This window comes from Gallus gallus, chromosome 18 (genome assembly GCF_016699485.2).
Source record: "Gallus gallus isolate bGalGal1 chromosome 18, bGalGal1.mat.broiler.GRCg7b, whole genome shotgun sequence".
In the NCBI taxonomy this organism is placed as follows: Eukaryota; Metazoa; Chordata; class Aves; order Galliformes; family Phasianidae; genus Gallus; species Gallus gallus.
The window spans coordinates 3,438,688-3,465,489 of NC_052549.1; the positions used below are offsets into that span (position 1 = coordinate 3,438,688).

The window sequence follows — 26,802 nt, forward strand, 5'->3', positions numbered from 1 at the left end:
TTCAAATCAGCGCAGGCCATGCTGTTTATACAGGAAAGGATTGTGTTTCTCGCCGACCTCTCCCCAGCCCTCCCTCTTCTGCCAGAGGATAAACTGGGACCTTCCGAAAACAAAGTGGTGGCTGCAGTTTGTAACAGATTTGCTCTCGTGTGTGTTTACCCAGGGCAGGAGAGCCCTTCCCCGGGGCGGCCGCCTGCGCTCTCAGGCAGAGAGCAGCGGGGTTGAGTTTATTTTCTTGCTATCTGTTCCCTTTGGTTTGATTTACACGCGAAAGGAGAGATTTTTATGATAGCAATAGCAAATTGGGTTTCTTTATGGCTCATGAGAGCTGTTTTGCAAAACTGGACTATTTATGTAGTGTACTGATTGCGATGTAGTTCCGATTTTAATGTCTAACTGTAGGGAATAAAGGCAAAGAACCAACACAGCAAACGGTGTCTTTTAAAAGCGACGAGCTGTCTGTGAAGCAAGATGCAGTGGGTGACTTTTACTTGAAACAAAGCAGTGGACATCAGCAGCTCCACAAAGTCTTCATGTTTGGCCGAGTGAAGGTTTTGGGGTGCATGGAGAACCCCGAGGGCTGGGGGCAGTTTCAGCAGTGGCTGTAATTCATGGGAACCCCCCCCAGGAGGACAACAGCTGCCCCGGAGGCAGTGCCCGTACTGGTGGTTCTCTCCAATTACTCACAGGAATGACTCAGTGCCTTTATTCCCCATTGGTTTCTGAGTAGAAAATCCCACGGTGCTCAGAGGGATCTGAGAACAGAGAGGCTGAAAGCGATGCTTGAAAGCAAAACCCAAACGTCTTCCAGGGCAGATGGTTAATGGCGTGGTTCGGTTTATTTGCCCAATGCAAATCACATCCCGTCTGCCCATGGCTGCAGGGAGGCCAGTTCCTGTTTGTTTGCCTAAAGCAAGGCTGGGATTTCTCTGCAGCTTGCAGGTGAGATCCCCAGGGATCATAGAATCCTAGAATGGCCTGGGTTGAAAAGGACCACAATGCTCATCTAGTTCCAACCCCCTACTACGTGCAGGGTCGCCAACCAGCAGCCCAGGCTGCCCAGAGCCACATCCAGCCTGGCCTTGAATGCCTGCAGGGATGGGGCATCCACAGCCTCCTTGGGCAACCTGTTCAGTGCGTCACCTCCCTCTGTGTGGATGGGGATGGGGACGAGAGGTGAGGTTGTGGGATCAGACCTCCACCTCCATGCAGACACTGCTGTCCCCTGGGGGCCTCCATCAGCAGTTTGTTTCCTCCTCCCAGCCCAAAATCTGGCAGTGCTCTGTTGGTGGGTCTGTCCTGCCTCCCTGTGTTCAGACCAGGAGGGCATTTCAGGGGGTCCTCACCTTCCCCATTGGCCCTAATTGAAGGCTGAAGAGATTTTTCACAGATTCACAGGTTTTTAAAAAGGAGGCATTTGCATATTAATAAGAAGCTGTTCAGACTGATTGGCTTAATGTGTTTGGGGTAAGTATAATTAAATGTCAAGGGAAATATATCATGGAGTAATGAAGCTGAAGCTAATTTATCAAAAAATGAGGCCTAGAGAGGGAGACATTCCCAATAATAAACAGTTCCTTAACCTTCCTCTTTAGATGCTGTGCTTGAAGCATACGCTCCTGGCAATCCATATGGGGAGAAGTGACCTGCAGATTGCTTTGTCCTGGAGGTCTTTCTCATTTGTGCCCCAGTGCCACCCCCTGCCATGGCTGAGCCTATCCGTGGGATTTCTGGGGCAGAGATGGGGGAAGGTCCCTCTGGGGCCAGCAGCAGCACTGGGGAGGGTGCTGGGGTGGTTTTCCAGTTTACAGACAGAACACTTCATGGAAGAAGAGCATTCGTGAGGTTTTGTTGTACCAGACTCAGTTTTGCTACTGGGTCACTTATGCCTTTTTTTTTTTTTCCTTCTCATCTCTCTGTCTTTTTACTCCAGAAGCTTTTCAGAGCACATGCTGTCTCCTGCTCTGTTTATGTACTAGGCTCCTAAATATCAACTCCTGTAGGCACAGCTTTGCTATGAACAAAAAATGCAACCCTCACTCAGGACTGCAAGACAGGTCCCAAAACAGGCTTTATTAACATCAGAGTGGAGGGTGAGGCTCAGGCTGAGGTCTGTGCTCATCCCTACAGAGGCTGTGACCCTTCTGCATCCCAAAGTGTGATGGGAGAAGGCCGTGAGCTCCCTTCCCACAGCACAACGGACACACACTTAGCAGCAAACGTAGTCCATTCCATTCCATTCCATTCCATTCCATTCCATTCCATTCCATTCCATGGTTGGACTAGATGATCTTAGAGGTCTTCTCCAACCTTAATGATTCTATGATTCTTTGATTCGGTCCTGTCCTGTCCTGTCCTGTCCTATCCTATCCTATCCTATCCTATCCTATCCTATCCTATCCTATCCTATCCTATCCTATCCTATCCTATCCTATCCTATCCTATCCTATCCTATCCTATCCTAAATTCTATGAACATATGGCTTTAGGGCAGGACTGGATTCACAGCACTCATTGTCCGCCAAGCACTGCCATTGTGCCCATGGTCTCAGTGGGAAAAATCCCCCTTTGGCAAAACCTGTCGGAATCAGTAGGTTGCAGAGTAGTAGAAGCATCTGTAGAAGGTGACTGCCAGAGGTGATGGGATGGATCTGGGTGTGATGAGGAACTGCAAGGTCTGTGCTGTCTGATGCAGGGCATACCCCAATAGTGTTTGCTCCCTGCCCTCCCTGTGCCCTGCAAAGAGCACTGAGGTTGAGGAGCAGCAGGCTTGTGATCATGGCCAAGAGGAGACACTGCAGGGCTCCCCTTCTGCAGAGGGGGCTGGGGAAGCCAAGGGAAGATGCAGTAAAGCCAAGGGAAGATGTGGGGGCTGCCCCAAGCTCCTGGTGGCACAGCTTTGATGGCTTTCCCAGCCCCTCAGAAAGGAAAAGGGCTTTTCCTGGTGCTGAGCTCAGGGCTGGGCCATCGCCCATGGAGGCTGTGCCCAAGTCCCTGCTGTGGGGCAGCAAGACACATTCTGGAGTGATTTTGTGAAGCACTGAAGTGGCTGAACCCTTGCAGAGATGCCTGCGGTGCTTGGCACACAGCAAGGGAACAAATGAAAGAAATTGCTTTTTCTAAAATAAATGAAAATCATATAGATATATATATAGATATAAATTATGTATGCATATATAAATTATGTATTTAATATATTTTAAAAAAAAAAAGCCACCACCCCACTGTAGTGCTTTGGGCACAGGCAGCAGTGCTGCTACGGCAGTGCTTTTAGGTCAAAGGATCCCAAGACATCCTCTGGCTGTAAAGTGGCATTCCCCTTACCCAGCCCACCCCAGAGCAGCAGGATGAGGGCTGGGGCAGACACACAGGGCTCCCTGTGTCCCCTCAGGCTGTATTTTAGGGATACTGTGTCAGGCTGTTGTCATTGCCCTAAACTTGTGTTTTGCTGCAGCTTCCTATGGCAGGAGCTGCAACTCTCTGTTGGGTGAAGTAATGAAAGCACCTTGCAGCCACTGCCACATTGCTGCCTTCCTAATCTGGGCTCTTTTTAAGTATAAGGTCCTCCAGGCATTCGTGATGAGCAGCATGAGAAGGACTTGGCTGGGTGCCCCAGTGGGCAGTGGTTCTGCTCCCATGCATCAGAGTGGGATGTGAGTGAGCAGCACTGATTTTAGCCAAATTTGACCATCCCTTGGGGCTGCCGTGCCCATCCCGCAGCCCAGAGGAGGTCGGATTCCTCTTCTGCAGGGGATGGTAGAGGAAGGAGAGTGGGGTCGGCGGCCGCGCTGATAAGATGCTGCCTGACAGATGCAGCGTGGAAACAGATGCTCCCAGCTGCAGCTGTAATGAGATCCATAAATACCGAGGGTTGCTCAAATAAACGCCGGCATCCGCCGCACGATGAGCTCAGGAGCTGCTGTTGTCAGCAGGCACAGGGCGGGTGGATTTGGGGCAGGAGGAGCACGAGGCAATGCTGCTGCAGCACTGTCTGCAGGCTGTAGGGTGAAGGTGCCCATGCTGTGCCCCGCTCCAGATTTCAGGGTTGTTTCCCAAGAGCCTAAAAGTGCAGAGGCTGTGGGTATGTCGGCACGCTGAATGCCTCCTGCCCTTTCAGCACAGTTGGGCACTGGTTTTAATATCCTCTCAGGGATATTGGGGAGAACGAAAATCTCTGTGCTCTGAGAGGTGTCGTTTTGAGACTGATATCAGCAGGAATTGGGTTTTACCCAGCAGTTCTACACCCAGTGTCCTGTTTTCCCCATAGGTGCCTCTGAGCATTTTCCACTCGTTCACCTTCCCCACTCCCAGGGGTTTCCTTGGGATTTTTTGGTAGTCCTACCAGATTCCTGGAAGGCATCTCACCATATATTGATCCCATGCGATGTCTGAAGGAATAGGAGGCTCAGGGAGCTCAGCTGTGTCTTTGCTGCTTTCAGAGCCCTTGGAGAGCTGCCGGTCCCCGGCCCGACATGAGCACAGCTCCCTCTCGTTAGGCATTGGTTTTAATTTATTTATCCACGCACACTCCAGGTTACATTATCACTATTCCCAGAGCATCTTTCTTTTTAATCTCCCGTACGTGCTGTAATGGCCCTCCTGGGAGCAAGGGCCTAAGAGGAGGGAAAGGGAATTGCATGTGATCACAGTGCTTGTTTTCTTTTAGCATTTTCTGATGCAGAAATGCTTGAGATGCTTTGGAAGAGGAAGGGAAATGGGGTGGGAGAGAGGAGGAGCCCTTGTGGCCGGGGGCTGTGGAGGGTAGGGAGAGATGCACTGTGCTGTGGGGCATGGGGCTGCATTGCATGCGCTGTGCCTCGGTTTCCCCACTCTCCTCAGCCAGAGACTTGATGCCAGAGAAGGCTCTATGCTTCTGTCAAGGCTTCTGCATGCCTGCCCATCACCGTGGCACCTGGCCTGATCCCGGTTCCCATTTCTGCTTCATTCCCATCACCTGCCCAGTGCAGCAATCATGTCCCCTTAGCTCCCAGGTGCCATACTGCAACCAGCACCTCTGTCTCTGTGCTGCTGCAAAGGGCTGGGGAAAGCCCCCCGGTGTCCCAGCTCCATGCTCCCAGCAGTGCCCCCACACTGCAGCTTAGGACTTGTCTGTTGCAGCTGTGACACCGCTGCGGGCTGCAAACCCTGCACGAACACCCCCCTGGGTGCTCTGCTTGTAGGGATGGAGCCTGATACATTGCTGCGGTTTCTGGACATGAAGCACTGCTTTGTTCCCCAGAACCTTGCTCTCGCAGGGACATGCCATCAAGTCCTGTCTCTAAGGACTCTGATCCCATGGCCGGGGTCAGGCCAACGCCCAGCTCAGATTTGTAAAGGGATCATTGTGCAGTCAGTCCGTAAAGAGACATAAAAGCCATAACAAACACGACATCAAAGATCATTCCCACACCAAGAGTGCCTGAGGCTGAGGACCGGTTATGGGGGTGTCCCAGGGTTACCCCAGCATGAAGGTGCCCACGAGAAGGACTCACCCAGTGGGGTGCATCAGCCACTAAACCCAGCACAGCACCCACTGCGTGGCTGAGACCGTGGTGCAGCCCCACTAAGGGCCAACTGTGGGTCCGCACGCAAATCCCAAACGCACCCTTTGAGGAGAGTCTTCCTCTCCTGTTAAGTAATTAAATAAAGCCCCGAGCTCTACTAAAATTAAAATAACAGAATCCATTTATTCTGGCAGGGCCCGCTGGTGGCTGCTCTTGCCAAAAACATTTTTGTGGTTCTTGTCTTTTCAAGTGGCTCTTTCGCAATAAAACCCAGATGCCATTAGTCCAGGGAGGCCTCCAAGCAACTGTTTACGTCCATGAAAGATGCCCTTTGTAATTAATTAATCTCCTGAAAGCTGTGGCAGCACATTCCCGGTGGGTCCCAGCATGTCCCTGCCCGCCGGGCTGGCAGCCGAGGTGCAGGCTCATTCCTGAGCACTGAAGAAAGCCTTTGTGCTGCAGTTCAGCCACCAAAGGGGTTAATCTGCTCCTCGGGAAGACGCAGCAGAGATTTCAACACTTAAACTACCAAAACCCAAACAGAGGTTGGCATGCCTGCTGCCATTGCACGGGTTGCTGCTCTTGCTCAATGGCCAAGCACAGTTGCAAGAAGGTGGCTCTTAAGCACAGAAGCACAGGAATGGGTGCAGCAGGCCCAGCTAAGCAGCTGTCCTGCCCATCCAGGTGGTGGGCAGCATTGGGTGCATGAGAACAGGCAATGTGCAGAGGTATTTTTGTCTACATCCAGTTGGGTGTGATCAGGGCTGGGGACTACCCAAGGCTGAAGTCACTCCGGGGTTCTTGCATCCCAGTGCCATCAATTGATTTAACCCACCAGAAATTTGGCTAGGCTGTTTCTGACCCATATCCTTTTGGCTTTGCAGCATCAGGTGATGGCAAATCCCAACACAGAACTATGGCTCTGCTTGGCAGAGGTCTCCCTTGTTCTGACTTTGAACCCACCTCCATCCTTAGTGTCCAAAACGATGTTTTTTTGTCATCATGGAGTCATTAATGTTGGAAAGACCACTAAGATCATCTAGTCCAACCATAAGTTCATCACCACCATACCACTACACCACACCACTCAATGTGACATCTACCCTTTTCTTGAACACTTCCAGGGACAGTGGCTCCACCACCTCCTGTCAGGGTGTTGTAGAGAGCGATAAGATCTCCCTTGAGCCTCCTCTTCACAGACTGAATCACCCCAGTTCCCTCAGCTGCTTCCCATAAGACTTGTGCTCCAGACCCCTCACAGCTCCATTGTCCTTTGTTGTCCCTTAGCAAGTGACAGCTCTCTCCTACCGCTCAGCTTGTTTCTGAATGTCCCTAATTCAGGGATTTTCCCCCAAATAGAAAACCTCAACAGACACCAACAAAGAGGTGGGTTCTGCAGGGACCATGCCTCTGCTCAACCTCTCTGCAACTCGACTTCAAACAGCAAGAATTGCACTAGGAATGGTCAATCCTCAGTGCCTCATTTGTAACATAACGACTCAGCCTGGGGTTTGGTTGTTATTGGTGTTGTTAGCTGTTGTTGGCTTTTCATTGTTGCTACCTTGATAGATGGGTTTAATTTGGCTGGTGTATTGCCCAGCTTTGCACGCCAGATGTTGCTGTGGCGGGGAGCAGTCCATCACCATGCGGCATCGCAGCCGGGTCAGTGCCTGGGGTCAGGGCGTGCAGGACGCAGGTCTCAGGGCTGCAGTTGCCATGAGAACTGTGGTGGCACGGTGGTGAAGACCCATCCATCTCCTGTTGGCCCTGGGCTGCTGGGGTAGGAAAAATCTGCTGCCTTGGATGGGGTCATGCAACCAAACGGTGAACCTCTGGCATTTTGCAGCCCCCATTTGGGGGTGATAACTGGGTGGTGTGAATCTGATGGATCTGATGTGGTGTCTCCGTGCAAGGAGAGCTAATGGAGCTCCTGGGAGGAGCAGATGAATGTTTGCTAAAGTGTCCCGCACCCTTCTGGCTTGCCCTGGTTAACTCAGATATCATCTATTGGCCAAATCCTGCATTCTTTCAGCATATCCCACCCAATGCCCAGGCCAGGAGAGCAGGAGTGACCCAGAACTGAGCCCTCACCTGGGCCAGGAGAGCTTCCCAACAGCTTGTGTACAGGATTTCTTTGGGTGGAAGGAGGAAATTGCTGAGGTCAAGGGGCTGACATTGCACATTTTTATGTGACATCAGCTTACTGCCACCTTGGAAATACCAAAAGATGGAGTCTTACATCCTAGCCCTTGAAAAATCCCTTGTGCCCTGCAGAAAGGGAGTCTTGTTACTCAAGAAATTCACTGTTATTCTGGGGAATTTAAGCCAATGTGCAGGAAATCCCAGTGTGGGCAGGATGGAATTTAAAGGGGTAGGATGTCAGGATTGTAGAGGTTTGCTCTGTTCTTCCAGTGTCATGGCATAGAATTATAGAACCACAGCATGGTAGGGCTGGAAGGGACCTTAAACCCCCACAGCCCTAACTGTGCCATGGGCTGGCTGCCCCTCACCAGCTCAGGCTGCCCAGGGCCCCATCCATGGCCTCGGATGCCTCTGGGAATGGGGCACCCACACTTCTCTGGACAGCATCTCGCTGCCTCTGGGTAAAGGATTTCCTCTTCATATCTGACCTAAATTTCCCCTTGTCTTGTTTAGAACGTTCCCCCTAGTCCTGTCACTATCTGCTCATGGAAGGATGAGAAGGGGGATCCATCTCAAGAAGTCCTTGTGAGGCAGAATAGGATTACAGAAAGTTTCTGGCATGTGCTAAGATGCTTTGCTGAGCTGGAGCACTATGGGGTGGCTATCCATGCTAGGAGGAAAGCAAGCTGGGTTGGAGTCATGAGGTGTGAGGATGTCATGGACACCTCTAAGATACTTGGCACTGACGTGTCCCTCTCCCCTCAGGGACCTCATGCCCAGGACCCTGGAGGGGCAGATCACCATGGAGAAGACCCCCAGCTACTTCGTCACCAAGGAGGCCCCAGCCCGCATCTCCTCCATGGCCAAGGGCACAAAGCTGATCGTGGTGGTGCGGGACCCCGTGACCAGAGCCATCTCGGACTACACACAGACGCTCTCCAAGAAGCCCGACATCCCCACCTTTGAGAGCCTGACCTTCAAAAACAGGACTACGGGCCTGATCGACACCTCGTGGAGCGCCATCCAGATCGGCATCTACGCCAAGCACCTGGAGAACTGGCTGCTCTACTTCCCCATCGGGCAGATCCTCTTCGTCAGCGGGGAGAGGCTGATCAGCGACCCCGCGGGGGAGCTGGGCAGGGTCCAGGACTTTCTGGGCCTCAAGAGGATCATCACCGACAAACACTTCTACTTCAACAAAACCAAGGGCTTCCCCTGCCTGAAGAAGGCGGAGGGCAGCAGCAAACCCCACTGCCTGGGGAAAACGAAAGGCAGGACCCACCCCGACATCGACCAGGAGGTGGTGCAGAGGCTGCGGGACTTCTACCGGCCCTTCAACATGAAGTTCTACCAGATGACGGGGCAGGACTTCGGCTGGGACTGAGGAGACAGAAATAATTTAAGAAAAGGAAAATATAATATAATATATATTTTTTTTACGTATCAGTAGGGGGTGGGGGGAAATACAGGAAAAAAAAATAATAGTTGTGCTGAAACATGATTCATTCTTAATTTTTCTTTCCCTTTTGACCCTACTTGGTTGTCTTTCTTCTCTCAGAGATGTGTCACCAAAAGAGGCTGTGAGCTGCAGCCTGGTGCCATGGACATCCCCTACGGTTTGGGTGCTTCTTCCATCGGGCCCCAGGTTTTGCACTGGGATCCATAAAAAATAACATTGGGGTGCAAAGCTGTGAGATGTCTTCAGGTCACCATCAGGAGTGAGAGGTGCAAGGGGGAGCTCATGGCCTGGCAGGTCAGCCAGACTGTAGCTTGGAAATGCCATTTTAGACCTTTTTACGTCCCTTTTCTTACAATGAAACAAAGGAGGTGCAACATCTAATTTGGTTTTCAAAACCTCACTCTAGGAGATATTTTTTATTGCATAAAATCTTGGAGAATTTTTCCTTTATCCACTTTTGTTTGACATTTGCCTCTTCACTAAACCAAGCTCTTTTCATTGACCAAATTTAATTTTCACCTTACAGAAGCCAAAACCAATGTTCCTTTGGTTTGTTTTTGACCCCTCCCTCCCCCCTCAAAAAAACACCAAAAGAAAACAAATTATTCTTTTGACTTTAGGATGGAAATGGCCAAGCAGTCAGAAGTTCCCATTCAAGGGAACTCCCTGCTCCCAGGAGCATGCACCGCTCTTGCTGGACACTTCTCCCATTGGGGTCCATCTGAAGGGATTTGGGTGATGGGCAGGGAAAGGTTCATGATGCATGTGGACCTGTTGGGTGATGCTCATTAAACACCTGGAAGGTGGTGGGACCCCGCCATCCCACCGCTCACATGGAGGAACCAAGTTTACTGTGTCTGGCGGATGATCTTTAAGCCATAATGAAGAATGTTTTGGGCGGCGAAAGGGTGAAGAAAGGGGGAAAATGAAGAAAAATTGTATCCAGAATGAGAAGAAGTTGGTGGAAGGTTTCTTATCCTTTCCTGAAGATGAACCGAGGGGGAAGTGGGAATGAGAGCATTGGTTGTGCAGGCCTTTGAAATCGTCAGGCAAAACGAATCTCCAGTTTGCAATAACCCGAAGCTTTAAATTCTTTGCTTTGATCATTATCACCTTTTTTGGACAGTAGAAATGGCTCAGAGACAGAAATCTATTAGTGCAGCAGGATCCTGCATTACTGTGGGCTCCTTTATCTGCTGGTTCTTTATCTCCAGCATTTTCTAGGCGATAGGAGCACCTAATTATGGCACAGTGCTGTGTACCAACATGATGCTCCCTTTCCTAAGCCCAACTTTAAGAAAGGTGTGATGGGGGCCAATAAACTTAACTGGGCATTCTGGGCATTACCTGGAAAACCTGTCTGGGAAGGGGCATGGAGCCTCTGCTCACTGCATGTCTTCATGCCCCATCCCAGGAGGCATTCAAGGTCAGGTTCGATGGGCCCTGGGCAGCCTGATCTAGGGGCTGGCAACCAGCAGGGGGTTGGAACAAGATGATCCCCTCCAATCTAAGCCAGTCTATGATTCTATGTTGGCCATGATCCTAATGAAATCAGAGCAAAGTTTTCAAGGAGCCCAAAGAATTTCACGGGGAGAAGATGCAGAGCATGTACCAGAAATTGCCATTCAATGGCAGTCATTTCCAGCTTGGCTGTCCTGCTTGCTGTGTCAGGAGAAGAGCTCAGGACCTGGACAACTTCACAGCACCGAGTCCCACTGCAGGTGCTGAGCTACATCCCCTCCTGGCTGCCTGTAGCCCCCATCCCTGCTTCCTTAAGGACACAAACCCACCTGGTTCTGCATGCAAGGCCAAGTTCCCAAGGCAATTAAGACCATTTCAATATACACTGTGGGGTCCCAGGACCTTCTCCCACTGCTGTTCCCTCAAAGCTAACCTCAGGTCCCCGTGCCCTGGCTGGCAGGGCTGTGGCATGGGGCTGGTGGCAGCAGCTGCATCCTGGCCCCATGCTCGGTGCCACCCTATCTGGTCCCACTGCTGATTTTCCCCTTCCCACTATCCCTACCCCAGGCACCAAGGAGGTTTTCCAAGCTGCAAAGAAGAGTTACGCAGGTAGCTCCTTTGAGACTTAAGGGTGGGCTAAGCTGTACATGCTTTTGACAAGTATAAATATCACTTGAGCATGATTTTAAAAAAAATCAATATCATTATATTGCTACTGTCTCTCATATGGTCACATTTAGACTAGTATAAAGCTGCTTTATAGTGCTACAGATTGTTCTTCCCATATTGAACCAGCTCTAGTGGTATGAAGCACCTTCCTACAAACGAGTTTCTACAACTGCCAGCAAATCACTGCCGTTAAATCCATACAGCTCCGGTACATCCCCAAGCCCAACTCTCATATGTGCCTTCAGAACACTCCCAGCATCCCAAATTCAACTCCCATCAATGCTCGAATGCTCTACTTCCATTAATTTCTGAGGGTCTGACTCCCTCGATGCACAACTAGTCAAACTATTTAGGGATCAGGGGCTGTAATTGATTTTCTTTTTAATCTGGGCCATAAGGAGTTTTGAAAAACCCTCCACATGTGAACAGTGGCTTTTAAAAAGAGGTCGTGCAATCATCTCTTTGAACTCTAATGGCATTTAAGCCTCTAAACTCTTTAGGCTTATTTTAAAATCCAGCCATGAAGTTTAGATTATTTTAACCTAAGAAGAATTGCAAGTAAAGTGTTGAAACCTGCAGCCCTCTTGGGCCCACAGTGCTGAGCATCTGTGTTAGGAGGTGTATGCAAAAGCAGCTATAAATAAAAACAAAAGTGACCCTATAGAGTATGATTTAAAGGAAAAAAAAAAAAAAAAAGCAGAGAAATCAATACATTAATGATGAGAAACTAATTCAGGTGCATTAAGATCTTTCTGATCTCGATAATCCAGTGCGCCCTTAGGCACTGGTAAAGCCTGGGCTCCTACACCACACAGTGTTTGGAGCCTCAGAACATCTGTTTGAAAAGAAAACTTTACAAAGCACCCTAAAAATGTCAGACCGGGTGGGATTTCCTTTGTGAGCCCAATTTGGCACTGTGAGACCCGGCCACTGCTGCTGGGACCTGGGGGAGGGCGAGGAGGGGCTGCGGTGTGCTGCAGCGAGCAGCACTGATTGCATGCAGTCAATGTCCTCGGCTCTACAAAACGCTGCCAGCCAAGAATGTACCCAGTTAGAAGGCCAATAGAAAGGCCAACATGCCATGAAGAACAGTGAAGGTGACTCCTGTACGTGGAATTCGTAGTGGGCTTTGGGCTGCAGCAGCACAGAGTCCAATCTCTGAAGCATTTGGTGATGCCCAGCCTGCACTGAGTCATTTTGACTAACCCTGATTAACCACAGCCTCCTCGGTGCTCTCTCACACACACACCAGCATATGCAATGTTACATCTCCACATTTGGGGAAAAAATGCCCGTTTTCTTAACCATTAAAAAAATCCTTGTTCGTATATAATGGTTTCTGGATTTTCTCTCCTCCCTCCCCTCTGCTCTGTGATGCTGTCATCTCTCCCCCTTCGGTGCTATTCCAGTATGAAGCAGACTGATTAATTTAATTTAAGAATGAAAAAGCACACATTTAATAAAGTTTACGGGTACTGAGAGGCTGTGCTCCCTTTTTGCTGGCGGCAGCAGCCTGGAGGGAGCGGGGAGCTCTGAAAAAGGCAAAAGCAGAATAACCCACTCATGTCAGAGTCAGTCTACAAAACCACTTCAGCTGGCACTGCTTGGTTGGAGATCCCCACTTTGGCTCTTGGTCTTCTTGGCATCACTTCCATAGCCTCCTATCTTCCACTTAGCGATGCTTGATGTCTTACTACAGCCTTCAGGCAGCAGAACACCTTGGCAAGCCGTGTCTTTGCATTTCGCCCCTCTGTTCCCCCTTCAGCAAACCCTGCCACGTCCCTTCGCCACCATTCACGGAATTCCTTCTTTCCCAAAACCCGGCACTGTGTGAAACCCGAGGTGGGAGCGACGCACCAAGAAACATAGGCAGCCCCCGTAGATCAGGTTCTCTGTGTGGTCAAGTAAAGCGATATTCTATTTACTTTTTTAGATGTATAAACAGAGTAAGTCCCAGGGAAAATATGCTCCCAAACTTCATAATATTTTATTAAACCACCGAAGTTTAATATAATCTTTTGGCTTCCATGGAAAAATGTTCCATTTCTTCGCTGAGCACCTTTGATTTTATTTTCTTTTAATTACTGCTATCCGGAGTTAACAATGTGGGTTTTGCGCTCCACCCAGCGTGGACTATCCAGATTTGAAGGGAGGAATTCTGCTGAAATACAGAAATGTCTGTGCGTGGTGAGGAGTCAGCGACGCCCGGGTGGAAAACTCCGGGAAAGCCAATGTGTAGAATGAATTCCCCTCAGCCAGGCAATAACAAGACTGCATTCCTCAATCCACAGCATTTATTACCAAGACATTGGCCAGCAACGTTCCTGGGGAAAAAAAAAAATCAGACCTCCTTCATCTTAATGCTTGTCCACAGCCTGCACAGGGGCGGCAGCTCTGCACTCCGTGGGGAAAGCTCGCAATAAATCAGAGCTGATGCAGTGCCAGAGCCCAGGGTCACACGGTGGGAATGCCTTGGGATGTGGCATCCATCCAGGTGCAATGCTACTGCGAAGCCAACATCGCATAGAGCCCCAAAATCTTCAACAGCACTGATGAGTAGTGCCCCGTGGACACAGCAGAGGTGTGGAAGCCAAGCTGGGCTCTCAGAAAAGACTCAGCGTTGTTAAATAGTAATTATGGTCATAACCATCTCATGGCTCCTAAGACAACTGCGTAATTTCTGGAGGCCGAAGCTGTTGGTCTGAGCATTACCTGAAGCTGTTCATGCAGGAACCTTAGAAGCAGCTCTCAGCCACCTTGCTAAACTTCCTCGCTGTTCAAAACCTGCCACCAGGCCAGCCCTGGCAATGGAGGGCCCTTTATCACTGACATCCCGTCACCTGCCTCCATGCTCTGCTCCATCAGTGCTGGGCAGCAGCGATGGCCTTGAGCAGGATTAGACCCATTTGGCCACAGTTCCCTCTGCTCCATTCTTTTGTTCTTTCATCAACAGCTGTGATTTAGGGCATGTGAGCAACATCTAAAAGAAATGACTGAAAGGTATTGGCTGGGGAGCACTTACCTCCCATGTACGGGGCTTATGGAACAGAATCAATACATTTTCTATATGGCTTGCTGCAGAAACCCCCTGCTGTTGGGCACAGAAGAGATGGCAACAGAGCAAAGCAATTCTCCTGAGAAGGACAATTTGAACAGCACAAGTAGGGCTGAATGCATCGCATCGACCCAGCAGAACAGCCACTGAGCTAATGCCTGGCTCTCAGGGGTCCTGGGACCCTGGCTCCGAGTGCACAGCCTTTGTGCTTTCACCGTGCTGGATTTCACCTCCTTTTGTTAAGTGCGCAGAGATCATGAAGGCAGCCACAGGCTTATGATGCTCTTGGAGCCTACAGTGAATGCTGCAGGGCACTGGTGGCTGATGGCACCCAGGACAGGCAGTGTCTGCCTTTTAAGGCTGTCCCAGACCTGTGACCCCCAGTTTCAGATACACCAGCTGCCACCTCAATGGGGATTGGCTCCCTACCATGGGGACGGGCTCCCCCACCTTGGGAACTAAAAACCAGCACTGGCCTGAGGCCCACCTCCTCCACTTCATACACTGACAAGATTCAAGGTTAAATAAAGGAATTATCTGTAAGGCCACACGTATGATCTGCTGGCGGGGCTGCTTGTTCATAGAAACATAGAATCACAGAGTCATTAAGAATGGAAAAGACCCTGCAGATCCCCAAGTCCAACCCCAGCCCACCCACACTGTGCCCACTGACCACGACCCCAGTGCCACATCTCTATGGCTCCTGAATACCTTCAGGGACAGTGACTCCCCCACCTCCCTGGGCAGCTGTGCCACTGCATCACCACTCCTTCACAGGATAAATGTTTCCTACCATCCAGCCTGAACCTCCCCTGGCACAACTTAAGGCCATTGGAAAAGGGCTCATCCTGCCCCATTCTGAATTGCTCAGCTAAAGGGAAATCTGCCACGTGCTCCTGCTTTCGGAGGAGCTGAGCTGTCCTTTGGATACCAGCTGCCAGCACAAACATACATGGGAAACAGGTTTTGAGTTCCTGAAAAGATGTCTAAAGAATTTCAAACAATTCTTAAGGCATATGGGGATAAACAGCGAGAATCTCAATATTGTTTATAGTTTCAAAAAAAAAAACCAAAAAACCAACAGTCGTTGGAGTTCAGTCGAGCCAAGAATTCTGGATAGATAGCTTTTAAACATTTGGTTTCAATTCTCTCAAACCTTCAGCAAAGAAGCCCCATTCATGCGGTACTCGGCTCATGATTCCAAGCGAGGAGTATTACGGGCTGGAAAGCGGGATGCTTCTATTTCCAAACAGAATCTTGGCCAATCTTGGAACATCCTTTCAGAAAATAAAACAAAACCAAAACACTCGGTTGAGCAATTTGTCCAGGCTGCTCTTCTCCTGCTTCAAGTTTCATTACGTTGAACCAGTCGTTTGTTTTTCTTAACAACAACAACAACAAAGGAATACTCTGTCGAAAACATCCCGAGCTGTAAGGTCTGCAGGCTGAGTGCCTCCTCTGCAGAGTGGGAAAGTCATCACTTTCTCCTTTGCAGTGGAGTTCCTTGGGAAAAGTCCAGAGCAGCTCTCACCAAGGAGATGTCAGCATTCGCATTCTTCTGTTGGTGTTCAAATAACATTTTCCTGTAGGCTTTTCTTGTTCCTTTCTTGTCTTTCTCCGAGGGGATGGAGACCCCACCTGCACCACTGGCACTGGCCTCCTTCTCTGTTTATAATTAGTTCCTGAAATAATTTCTTTTTACTTTGGATATTCTCTCATCTGGACGGCTCTCAGGACCACAGATTGCTGGGGGCAACAGGGAATTCTGTTTTGTGCTGCTCTGGGTTGGTGGTTATTGGTAGGGTCCCATGACAGCACACCATTTGCAGGGTGGATAACAAATGCCTCAGGAGATGAAAAAGGAACAAACTGGTCACCAGCATCCTTCACGGAGTACACTTGGGATGATTGGTGGCCCCTCCTAAACCCATCAGATCTGGAGCAGAATGCAACCAGAGCTGAAGCCAACCCTTGTGTGAGCCCATAGTATCAAACCCATAGCATCAAACCCTCATCCTCTGAATGCACAAAGAAGGGATTCTGCGCTTTTCTCCCTGAATAACCCGAAAGACAACAAAATTGGGCGCTCTCTGTGCCACAACTCCCCCCCAGCAAGCACGGTGCTCCAGAATAGAGCTCTGCTCCAGGTTTCCTAGATAGATTTGGGCAGCATTTTTGCAGATGTAGGGGTGTTCATGTGGGCGAGGAGCACTTTGGCAAGCCCTGCATGTACCTTTGAGAGCTGCTGCTCCAAAATAAAAGGGAAAAACGCGGGGAGAAAAGACTCCCAGATGTTGCACTTGACTTCACATCAGGCTCGCTGCTACCTGTGTGGCCCTGGCAGAGCAATGGGGCTCTTGGATGCGAGCTCCCACACTGTTGCTGGATCCATCCCGAGATAGGAGCTGGCTGGTGGTCAGGGAGCAAAAGCCAAGCTGCAGCCTTCCCCTCCCAGCCCGTGGGCTGCACTCCAGTATCTGCCGAGAGAAGGAAGGAAGGGTTTTTATTAGTGAAATGGAATAAAGGGATGAAAGGGGAGGCTTGAGGAGCTGCAGGTGGGGAGCCACCGAGTGACTGCGGTGCAGCAGCTGCTCCTGTTGGGTTGGCTGCTGGAGATGTGCCACCAGCCCTTTGCACCCTTCTTTGTGCTCCATCTCCTTTCTCTCCACCACCACCACACCCATCCCCAGCCAGAAGCACACCCCAACCACCCATACCCAGAAGATGTAGCTCCATCTTCAGGCTTAGATTTAGGCACTTTGCACCATGGGCAATTGGAAACAGAGGTACTCAATCATTCTCCTCTTCTTTTTATGCTGCTTCCCACAAGCACTGAAACACAGCCAAGTTTGGGAGGTATTGGTAGCTTGGTGGACAGATGATCTTTGTAAAGCGATACGTAAGCAAGCTCAGGAGGATATAATGTTCCAAGGCAACCAAAGCGTATTTCTGTTTTTACATCAAATTTTCTGCTACCTCTTGGCAGAAGGTCTACACATAAGGGCTTGTTGAAGATTCGTGCACTTGGCATTTCTGTGCCTGGGTTAGGTGCAGAATTCTTTCAAGTCCATATTATCCATATCAACTCAATCCAAAGCAGCGAAGTGCTGTTAACTTCTGAAGCCCTGCTGTGCCATCAGCAGCCTTATGGGAGGTTCAGGCTGGAAGGTTCAGCCTCCAAAGAGCCAGAGGAGACTGCTCATGCATCTCTGTAGGTGTCTTCAGTATTTGAAGATATCAAATGAAGTTGAATAATATCACTCCAGATGTGTACTCATCTGGTGACACACATAGAGCCCCTTTTGTCCTTCCAAACACACAACAGAAGTTTTTTTGCAAGCATCCAAAGGCATGATCCTTCTTCCCTTGGTTTTACATGGAAGTCCCCAGCTGGAGTGGCTGGCTGCACAAACACCCAAAATTTTGGTTGGATCCCATCTGCAGTGACCTTGGCAGCTCCATACCTTGAGATGTAGGCTGAAACACTGGAGGAACATCCAGAGAAGACCCATGAGAATGGCTGAAGTCCTGGAAAGCCCTGGAAATGCTGCCATGGGTGCATGAGACAAGCAACATTACTGGATTGACAGCAACCTTTCCGTGGTCTGTAAGAGAAGACATACAGGATCTGAGCATGGGGCAGAGCGTTTAGTCACTCACTGAGGTGCTTAAGTTTGAGCATCCAGGTCTGGGTTTCATTGTCCTCTGATGCACATTGGCCAGTGGTACTACGGAGTATGAAGTAATTCTTAAATTTCCACCTTGCAGCTTTGAGACATAATGGACCTAAATAAATTTACTTTACAAAAAGCACCATGGGTGTACTGAGAAAGTACATGTTCACCCAGACAGCAAGGCAGGCAACCAAATAAAAAGGTACACAGAGCTTTTCAAAAGAGCAATCTCAGAAAAAAATCAGCACTTGCCTCTAAAACTCTGACCGTGGCACCATTTTACAAAGAAAGGATTCCCGCATGGGATAACTAAAGACAGGCATTGCAGTAAGGCACAGCTTGGTGGATAATCAGATAATGGAGGACAGCAAGGAGCTCCCCAGGCAGCCACCTCCGGGCTGTGGGGCCAAATACTGCCTACCTGCCAACGTCCATCTCCTCCCCGTCTTCCCTTCAGCTCTTTGAGGCCAACGGCCTACAGCAGCCACAATTCAGCCATGACACTTCACCACCAACGCAGTGGAACCCTGCATGTGCTGGAGCTTGGTGCTCCAGTGTAGGACATGGCACAGACATGATGTTCACGGGTGTGATGGAGCAGCACCGCGAGCAGCTCCCGGCTCTGAAACAGGGGCTCCATGTCTCCCTGGAAGGAGAGGAACATCAATAGTTTTGATATTTCAAAAATATCAACAGCCACAACCCAAGAAGCTAAATGTCTGTTTGTGGGTAATAATCCCAGACAGATGCCTCCCTCACGCAAACAACCAGTGCCTCCGAGACGGGAGGCTCTAAATAAATAATCAACAAGTCCTAGAGCTGAATGCACAGTTGCTATTCACATCATAAATAAATGAGGAGTCTTTTATTTACTCATTCTGGTGGCAGAGCACACAACACGAGCTCCTTGGGGCTCCACTGGCACTGCTCCCGCACAGCCGCTCGGCTGGGGATACAGCGGATGCAGTGCAGCTCTATTTGCTGGGAAGGTCAGATGCTCCAGCATGGTGGGTAAGTCCCTTCATTCACACAGATGGAAGCAGGTGTATAGGAAACCCAGCTCCTTTTTGCTGCTGAAGCTGTAGGATGTTACGACATTCAGAAGTGGGATGCGTCGATCCTTATGGGTACCTTCCAACTCGGGATATTCTATGACTCTGAGACATCATTTTCCACCAGTGTGAGGAGGAAGTCATGCTCTGGGAAGGAGCAACCCAAAGGAAAATCACATGTTTTGATCAAGAGAAACAGTCCTACAGTGGTGGAGAAGGGCTGGACCGTGACCCAAAACTCCATGAAATGTTTCAAGAAATAGAAATGCTCTTCAAAAAATCTGGGAAAACTCAGTTTTTCAAGACGTTGCACTGCAGAAGACACCTCAGTACCTGCCTTCCACCATAGATTCCAGCTGGGAGTGCAGTGAAGCAGCAGCTGTTCTTTCTGTGAGGCATGTGGCAAATCCTCCACCCACGATCACCTCTGGGATCAAATCTGCTCCTTGAACAGCAGCTACAGTGCAACTGCACAAACCTTGCAAAAGGGCCAGAGCATGGGTACTGAGAACCAGCATTTGGGGTGTCCTCAAAAAGAGTGAGATTGAGCCAGAAAGAACGGAGAAATCCCCATCTATTTCCTTTACTACCCACAAGACATGGTGAACAGCCACATGCCGTTTCCAAGGAGAAAAGACACAAAATCTATCCCCAGAGATCCCACAAGCCACAGTCTGGCTTGGTTTTATGTACGTATGTATCAAGTGTTATTGATCTGTTTGCTTCAAGCAAACTAGCGAGTGGTGAATTAATATTTTTTTCTGCTCTTTGTGCCCTGAAAATTGTGTTTTTTTCCTTTTTGGGTCTGAGAATGACCGACAGCAGCACTCGTGGAGTGCATGTGGAGCCTGACCCTATCCATGCACCACAGTGGCATCCACCACCTTACATCCTCTTTTGGCTCATTGATAAAACACAACCTAGGCTCAAAGAGGCAAACATGTGGGCAAGAGAAGCAGTGATATTGAGCTGGGAACTGAATTCAAGTCTTGGAAGCATCCCAAATGCACAGTCATCCCCCTCTAAAAGCCACTGTCCCACAACCCTTTGATGACAGAAGGTGGCCAGGGCACAGATAGTGCCACGCTGACAGTGGGATTTTGCAACGCAATATGGGGGAAGCTCAAACCAGACCCTTCAGGAACAGTTTCTCTCCGAATGAGGTTGTTTTCTAACCTCATCAGGACCCCAGCTGTCTATTCACACAACTGTTTTACTATCCATCTGATGTCCAAACACATTTCCATGCTTGAACAGTTCATCCCAGGATTTGTAATTCTTGTCTATCCATGACCATGGCAGTGGGGTCGATGCGCAGTGCTGTGGTCATGGATAGATGAGAATGACCAGAACACTGCGCATCGACCCCACTGCCATGGTCTCCCCTTCTGCCCCCACACTGGGGTGCCCCTATCCACAGGTCCCACCGAGAAATGCACAGATTGGGGTATTTGGTTACAGGATTTATAGCTCTTTCCTACAGGAATGTGAACTGCTCCAGCACTCAACAGGCTGGCACCAAGCTACTAATACTGTTCAAAATTAGAGCTGGTAGGAAAATGTGTCATAGCATTTATTTTGCTAAGGAAAAGTCATTTTTAGCATTTCTTCTTTTTCTTTTTTTTTTGTTTTAGAGAAAGTATTTCCTCTCCCTGCACCACCAGCGCTCCATCCTCCCCACCCCACTGGAATCATGTCTCATCTTGCACAGGAAATTTTGATTTTTCATTGGAAAAAAAAAATAGTTAAGCAACCTAAAGTGAATTATTTTGGCACGAGTCTCATCTATTGCAGTTCCAACACTGCCACGACACCTCCAGCACGGAGCACCCAACCAAGGAACAGCTGCCCTGAGGATGTGCGGCAGCGCAGCCAAAGCAAACTGGTTGGGTTGCCCAGTAGAACACACCACTTCCCAGCTCAGAGAAAGGCTGGCTTACCTCCTGGGACACGCACGTTGGTGTACAGCCTCTTGCTGCAGTGGAACAGGAGGTTTCCTACAGGACCTGATGGGTTCTTTATCATAAGGTTTGAGTGGATGGAGAAACCCACTGAAACTTTAGATTGTAGAGTGGTCAGGCACTGGAAAAGAGCATGGCACAAGCAAAGGCTGCAAAGGCAGAGGAATGCTGGCTTGATATCCTCCAGGGTGCAGGAGTTGGCAGCTTTATCCATCACTATTTTTAGCCCTTCTGGGACTTCTGCAGTGCCCCAGCTTCACAACAAGCCCAAGAAGAGGCAAAGCTTCACCCAGTGGCATCCCATCATGGATGGCACACAGGTGACGCGCTCCAACCTGAATGATCTGCAGTCCTAAAACAACTGTAACGAAGCTGTGATAACAGGAAACATCAGGAAACTCAACAACAGCAGAGATGAGCGCCCTGCCTACACCACACTGCTGCTGCGTTCAGCGAGATTGTTATATGTGATGTCAACAGCTACACACAAGCTGTGAATAGTTTCCTATCTCCTCCAGCCTATTTGAGTCTCGAGTGATTCAACTGACTTCTTCAGAGCTGTTCTGGATTTACACTGGCTCTGCTGAAACCAGGATGCACCACAGGGGTCTAGGAAGCGCGCTGGGTCCCCATCTCTCCTTGGCACACAGTAGCACTGGAGCTTGAGCACAGCTGCACTGATTTCCTTCCATTGGGCATCAGGACTTCTGCTCACAGTGTGTGGGTCTGAGAAGGGGCAGCCCTGATACGGGACATCCCCATCACCCCCAAGCCCTCACCAAACCATCACATCGCTCTGTGTAAAAGAGGCAGCTCTTCTACGCAGGGCAGCCCTAAAAATAAACAAAGAAACGAAAGAGATCCTCTCTCCAAAAAATAAACTGTGATTAATTATTCCGAAAAGGGCTGTTTATAGCTTGGACTTCATGAAACGGAATGCATGATTTAATGCACTATCTGACAATGTGCTGTTTTTCATTTCAGCACAATCAGGGCCTAAATCCGTGTCTCCCTCTCCTTCATCTGAGCTGGAAATGGTTTTATATTCCATCTCGCTTTAAATTATACACATCAAGTTTATAATGGGACACGGACTATTTTGTTGCCAAAACCTGCTCTGTAAGATCATCTATTAAACCGTATTTATTTTTTATGACAAACAAGAAAAATGACAAAACAGCTACTGAGCTTCTGCTAATGAGGACCAAATGCCCCCTCAGGCACCCTTCCCATCACGCTGAGCTGAGCACATCCTCCCACTCGGGGACATGTGGGGCTGTGTCACCCCACAGTGGCCCCAGGGACCACCACTCTGTGTGGTTGCACTCAAGATCTGGGGTCCGGAGTTTTATCCCACTGGGATGCAAGCAAGAAAACACAGCCCTGGCACAGGAGAGGAAATGCTCTTGGGAATAGCAAGAAGATTGGCCAAAAAGCTGACCCTGGGGAGGGTTCCATCTCGGCAAGGCGTTTGGATGGGAGCCGAGGTTTGCATTCCTCCCACCCATGCTCCTCTGTGGGGCTCTCATCCGTGAGCCTGTGACCAAAGTGGGGCAGAGCCAGGTGCAGCCATTCCCTACATCTGTGATTTATTCTTGGAGATGACAGCAACAAAAAGGCCCTCTGGTGATCGGTACAAACAGGCCCTCATCAGCGTGGGGGACATTTTATAGACCTCAAGCTTTTAAATGTTGAAGGAAAAAAATCACCAAGATCCTAATGCTATTTCAGCTTTAAAGACTGCTCCATTTATATTACAGTGTTAATGCAGAAAATCCCTCTTTTGCCATCTTTGTTTATTTTTGCCATGCTAGTTACTAGTGAGCGCAGCAGCAAGTTTTTATACCGAGCACAGCAACCCATCTCATCCCAATAAATTCCTTATGTAGCCTATGAATAGCCAGACACATGAATAATTTAACCATGGTTTAATCAACGTTAAACGAATGCTTTAATCAAGACCAACTACGTCATTTCTCCTTAAAAGAATTACAGACCAAGGCTCTGGCTCTGGTTTCACAGCATAGGAAGAGCACACATCTCCTTGGTGAGTTTTAAACAAATTAATCATGCATTTCTCCATGGCACCAGCCAGGCGAAGACAGAAGCGCGTTAGCTATCCCTTCTGCTTCACCCAAAAAGTCTGGAACCATAGAATCATAGAATTGTTGGAGTTGGAAGGGACCCCTAAAGGCCATCTGGTCCCACTCCTCTGCAATGAGCAGGGACACGCACAGCTCCATCAGTGCTCAGAGCCCACCCCCTGACCTTGGCTGTGTGCAGGGACAGGGCGCTGCCACCCTTGTGAGCAACCCAAAATTTACCACATGCTCCCTGCTGTAGCCACGCAGTGAACAGGATGCAACAGAAAGGAGATCGTGGAAGCAAAGGCCCTGTCAGCCCTGTCCTGTGTCGGGTGTGTGTCTGTGTGTCCCGTACCACCTCTGTGGCTTGGACTTGGTGGGCTGCTCAGCACCATACAGCAGTCTGATCACTCCTCCGAAAGAGATGGGGGAGAGAACTGGAAAAAAAGGTAAAACTCATGGGTTGAGACAAAGATAGTTTAATAGAACAGAAAAGGAAGGGAAGATGATAATGATAAAAGAATATACAGAACAAGTGATGCACAATGCAATGCTCACCAGACTCAGCATGATGCCATATGGTATGGGATATCCTTTTGGTTTGCTGTTGTAGTGCTGTCCCCTCTCAGCAGTTTGTGCCCCCCATCCCCTCACTGGCAGGGCAACAAGAGAAGCTGAGATGCCCTTGGCTCCATGCAGCACCTCTCTGCACCAACAAAACCACTGGTGTGTTACCCGCATTATGAATCACAGAATATCCCAAGTTGGAAGAGACCAGAAGGATCATCCTAAATCCAAAACAGAACACCATCCCAGCTACTAGGTGACAATCCATTCTATTCCAGCTGAAACAAGGACATCTTTCACTAACAGGGGACAGCCATGCTCCCATGAGACATCTCTGACCTAGGACACCTGACCTGGGACAGCACCAGAGAAGCTGCAGTGTTTTAGGTTTCCATTCTCAAACTTGCCACCGAAAACACTGATGGAAGCAGTGCCTTCTGCCATCACACCTCCAATGTCCTTAGTGCAAAATGTGGGATACCCACTGCTCATGTCCAACACCATCAGAGAAAGCAGCCCTGGACATCCAGCTCCCTATGCAAGCATCAGCTTCTTCTGGATTTGCATTTATCAGCTGATGAGATATTTGAAGGAGAACATCATCACTTACATGCTCAAATATAATAGCAGCCAGTCCAATCTTCCCTCTCTGGAGGAAGGGGAGGTCATGCAAGCTCTCAGCCCTCACTGCTGGCTCTGAGCTGCAAGTTTCCTCCCCTCCAGAACTCTCAGCGATGCTGTTTTGGTTCCAGGCAGACGGGACACCCTCCAGTCCGGCTGCTTTTCCATCCCCAGCTTTCTTAAAAAGGTCAGGAAATGCTCTGCCTGGCAGACAGATGAGTCGTGAAGCCTCAGCATTTGTAGCAGAATGAGGTTATTACATTGCAAACTCCATCCTGAGGAGAAACAACACAAAAAAACTTATCACGAGTTTTTCAACAAAAAGGATTTTTCTCTTTTCCATTTTCTTAAAAAGATCAAAGAAATATAAGAAGTTGGATCTTAAAGCTCTCTTCTTCCAGTAACTATTTCTCATTCTTCTGGTGTTTGTTTTCCAACCTGTTGCCCTCAAGGCCCTTCCACACATTACATTTTTTTTTTCCATTGCCACTATTAGAAGAAGGAAGGAGTAAAAAAGTGTGTAGAGGAGAGGAAATCCTTCCCTCCCTTAAGCACTTATTCAGCAGCTCTTCAGTTCTCACTGCCCTTGTGCTGCACTACAAAACCAGGGCATCAGATAACCACAGTATGTGCAGGCACCATGTGAGAAGTGACGGGCTGGGAAGGAGGAGGTCAGCACCCACACCCCATAGCCATGTCACACCTGGGTGCCACGATGGCACAAGCAGGAGTGAAAGCATGGCACTAAAATTCCAGGTACCCTCTCCATCCTCGGAGTGCTGCACTACTGAGTCTCCAACATTCACGGGATCCAAAATGTTCAGGAGCTGCTCCTGCTCAGCCCCACATCCTCTAATGCTATCTCTAACCCTCTGCATTCCCCCAGCCCATTCGCACAGATATCACAAATGCCAGCCCCAAGTTCCCAGCCAGGCAGAGCTCAGCAAAATGCAGACTGGGTATCACAGAGCCTGGGCTGAGCTCCCACATAAGCACAGCCCTTATCAGCTCCAGCATCTGCTGTGCCGAACACCCTTTACAAAACCCATTCTGCACCAAATCTGCAAAAGTTGCAGGTAACAAGGTAACAGGCTGCAGCAGCAACAGGCATAGGTGGCAGATCTATAATTGATGCCAGCCAGCAGAGCTCAACAGATGGTTAAGGAATAAGTGGCTTTAGCCATGCACCTGCACACCATGAGCTCTGTGTCCCACCAAGTACATGGGGCTGTGAAAGGTTGAAGGGCCCAAGAAATGGTCCTGGTTCAAGAAATGTTGTTTGCACCTCAGCATACCTCAGAGGGATGCAGCCGAGCTGCCTGCAGCCAGCCCAATTTGCACCAACAGAGGATGTAGCCCTTCCATCCCCTTTGGGAACATCACCCCGGGCTGCTGCTGCTCTGTGACCCCTGCTCTGTGATCCCTGCTCGTGTTGCTCCCTGAAAGGCAACCCAACGCCCAGCACCACAAAACAAACCATTGTACCTTTAAGGCGCTGCTCCAGAAAGAAAAGGCCTTTCATAGCAGCGAACAGCATCTCTTTTACTCCACGCACCATCTGTTTGCCAAGATGAAGAGCTCTGGGCTGGCAGAGGCTTAGTCATTCGGACAAGAATAGGTCCCACTGTACTTACACTTCCCAGCTCCCAAAATAAAACCACTGCGAGTCACTGGCTTTGCTTAGCCCATGGAGAACACAGATCTGCTCTCAGGAGCATCTCAGTTGTTGCCTTCCCCTAAGGTAGACTCAAAAGAGGAACCTCCATCCCCGTGATTGCTCAAGGTCAGGCTGGATGGGCCCTAACGTAGTGCCTAATGTAGTGGTTGGCAATCCTACCCACAGCAGGGGTTGAAACTGGATGGTCTTTGAGATCCCTTCCAACCCAAGCCATTCAGTGATTCTGTGATTCTAACACAGCAGTGGGAACCCCGTGGTCAGCAGTTCCTACAAAGGCAGCCTTATCAGGTCAGGGTATTCTAGGGATGGGAGACTGCTCCATTGGAGCATCCCTACAACCATGCCTGGCAACTGAGCCACATGAAGCCCCACCTCATGTCATTATGCTGGGAGGATCCCAATAGCCCCACTGCTCCACCATAAGCAGGGGCTGGGATGGGCGCAGGGGAGCTCTGATCTTCTGATCTTGCTGGGGATTTCCCAGCTCCTTTCACTTGTGGCCAAACCTAAGCAGTATTTAAACACCATCACCTCACTCCCCCTCCCTTTCTTATTGTCACCTGCAAATTTAGATTAACAAGAAGGTTTGACAAAGTGCTACTGCATATGTTAATAAAGCCATTAGTGTCGGCCCGCCTGACATATAACCTGCAGAGTCTCCAATGTTTACTAATATGATTGTCAAAGCAGAGGAACATTACTTTTTAATGACATTTCATATCACTTCAGTTGAAGTAATATCCTGGGACATGATAATCAGAAAGCCATTTAGCCACAGAACTATGTGCCGAATAGAGGCTGGTGCATGAAAAATGCTCATTTTGTCAGAATTAAAACATTTGTGTTTTTGCTTCATGAGTCGCAAGTGCACTTGTG

The 26,802-nt window shown here is 49.3% G+C and overlaps 1 protein-coding gene and 1 long non-coding RNA gene across 35 annotated transcripts in view; one reads left to right on the forward strand and one right to left on the reverse strand.

The window, feature by feature from the left end:
* HS3ST3A1 (heparan sulfate-glucosamine 3-sulfotransferase 3B1) overlaps positions 1 to 12,713 on the forward strand; it is a 27,388-nt gene extending 14,675 nt beyond the window's left edge. The window contains exon 2 of the mRNA XM_015295254.4: positions 8,411 to 12,713. Within this exon, the coding sequence (XP_015150740.1) occupies positions 8,411 to 9,029 (619 nt within the window). The 3' untranslated portion in view covers positions 9,030 to 12,713. The remainder of the gene's footprint in view (positions 1 to 8,410) is intronic.
* The window catches only part of LOC101750578, a 235,925-nt gene continuing 221,790 nt past the window's right edge, over positions 12,668 to 26,802 (reverse strand). For 27 of the 34 annotated variants that reach the window (XR_005840636.2, XR_005840634.2, XR_005840624.2 and 24 more), the window contains 4 exons: positions 24,238 to 24,523; positions 18,385 to 18,609; positions 17,007 to 17,894; positions 12,668 to 16,766 (listed from right to left, as the gene is read on the reverse strand). This is a non-coding gene — a long non-coding RNA (uncharacterized LOC101750578). Of the gene's footprint in view, positions 16,767 to 17,006; positions 17,895 to 18,384; positions 18,610 to 23,618; positions 23,767 to 24,237; positions 24,524 to 26,802 lie in introns of all 34 variants that reach the window. The other 7 variants (XR_005840654.2, XR_005840656.2, XR_005840648.2 and 4 more) reach the window with 7 other exon arrangements.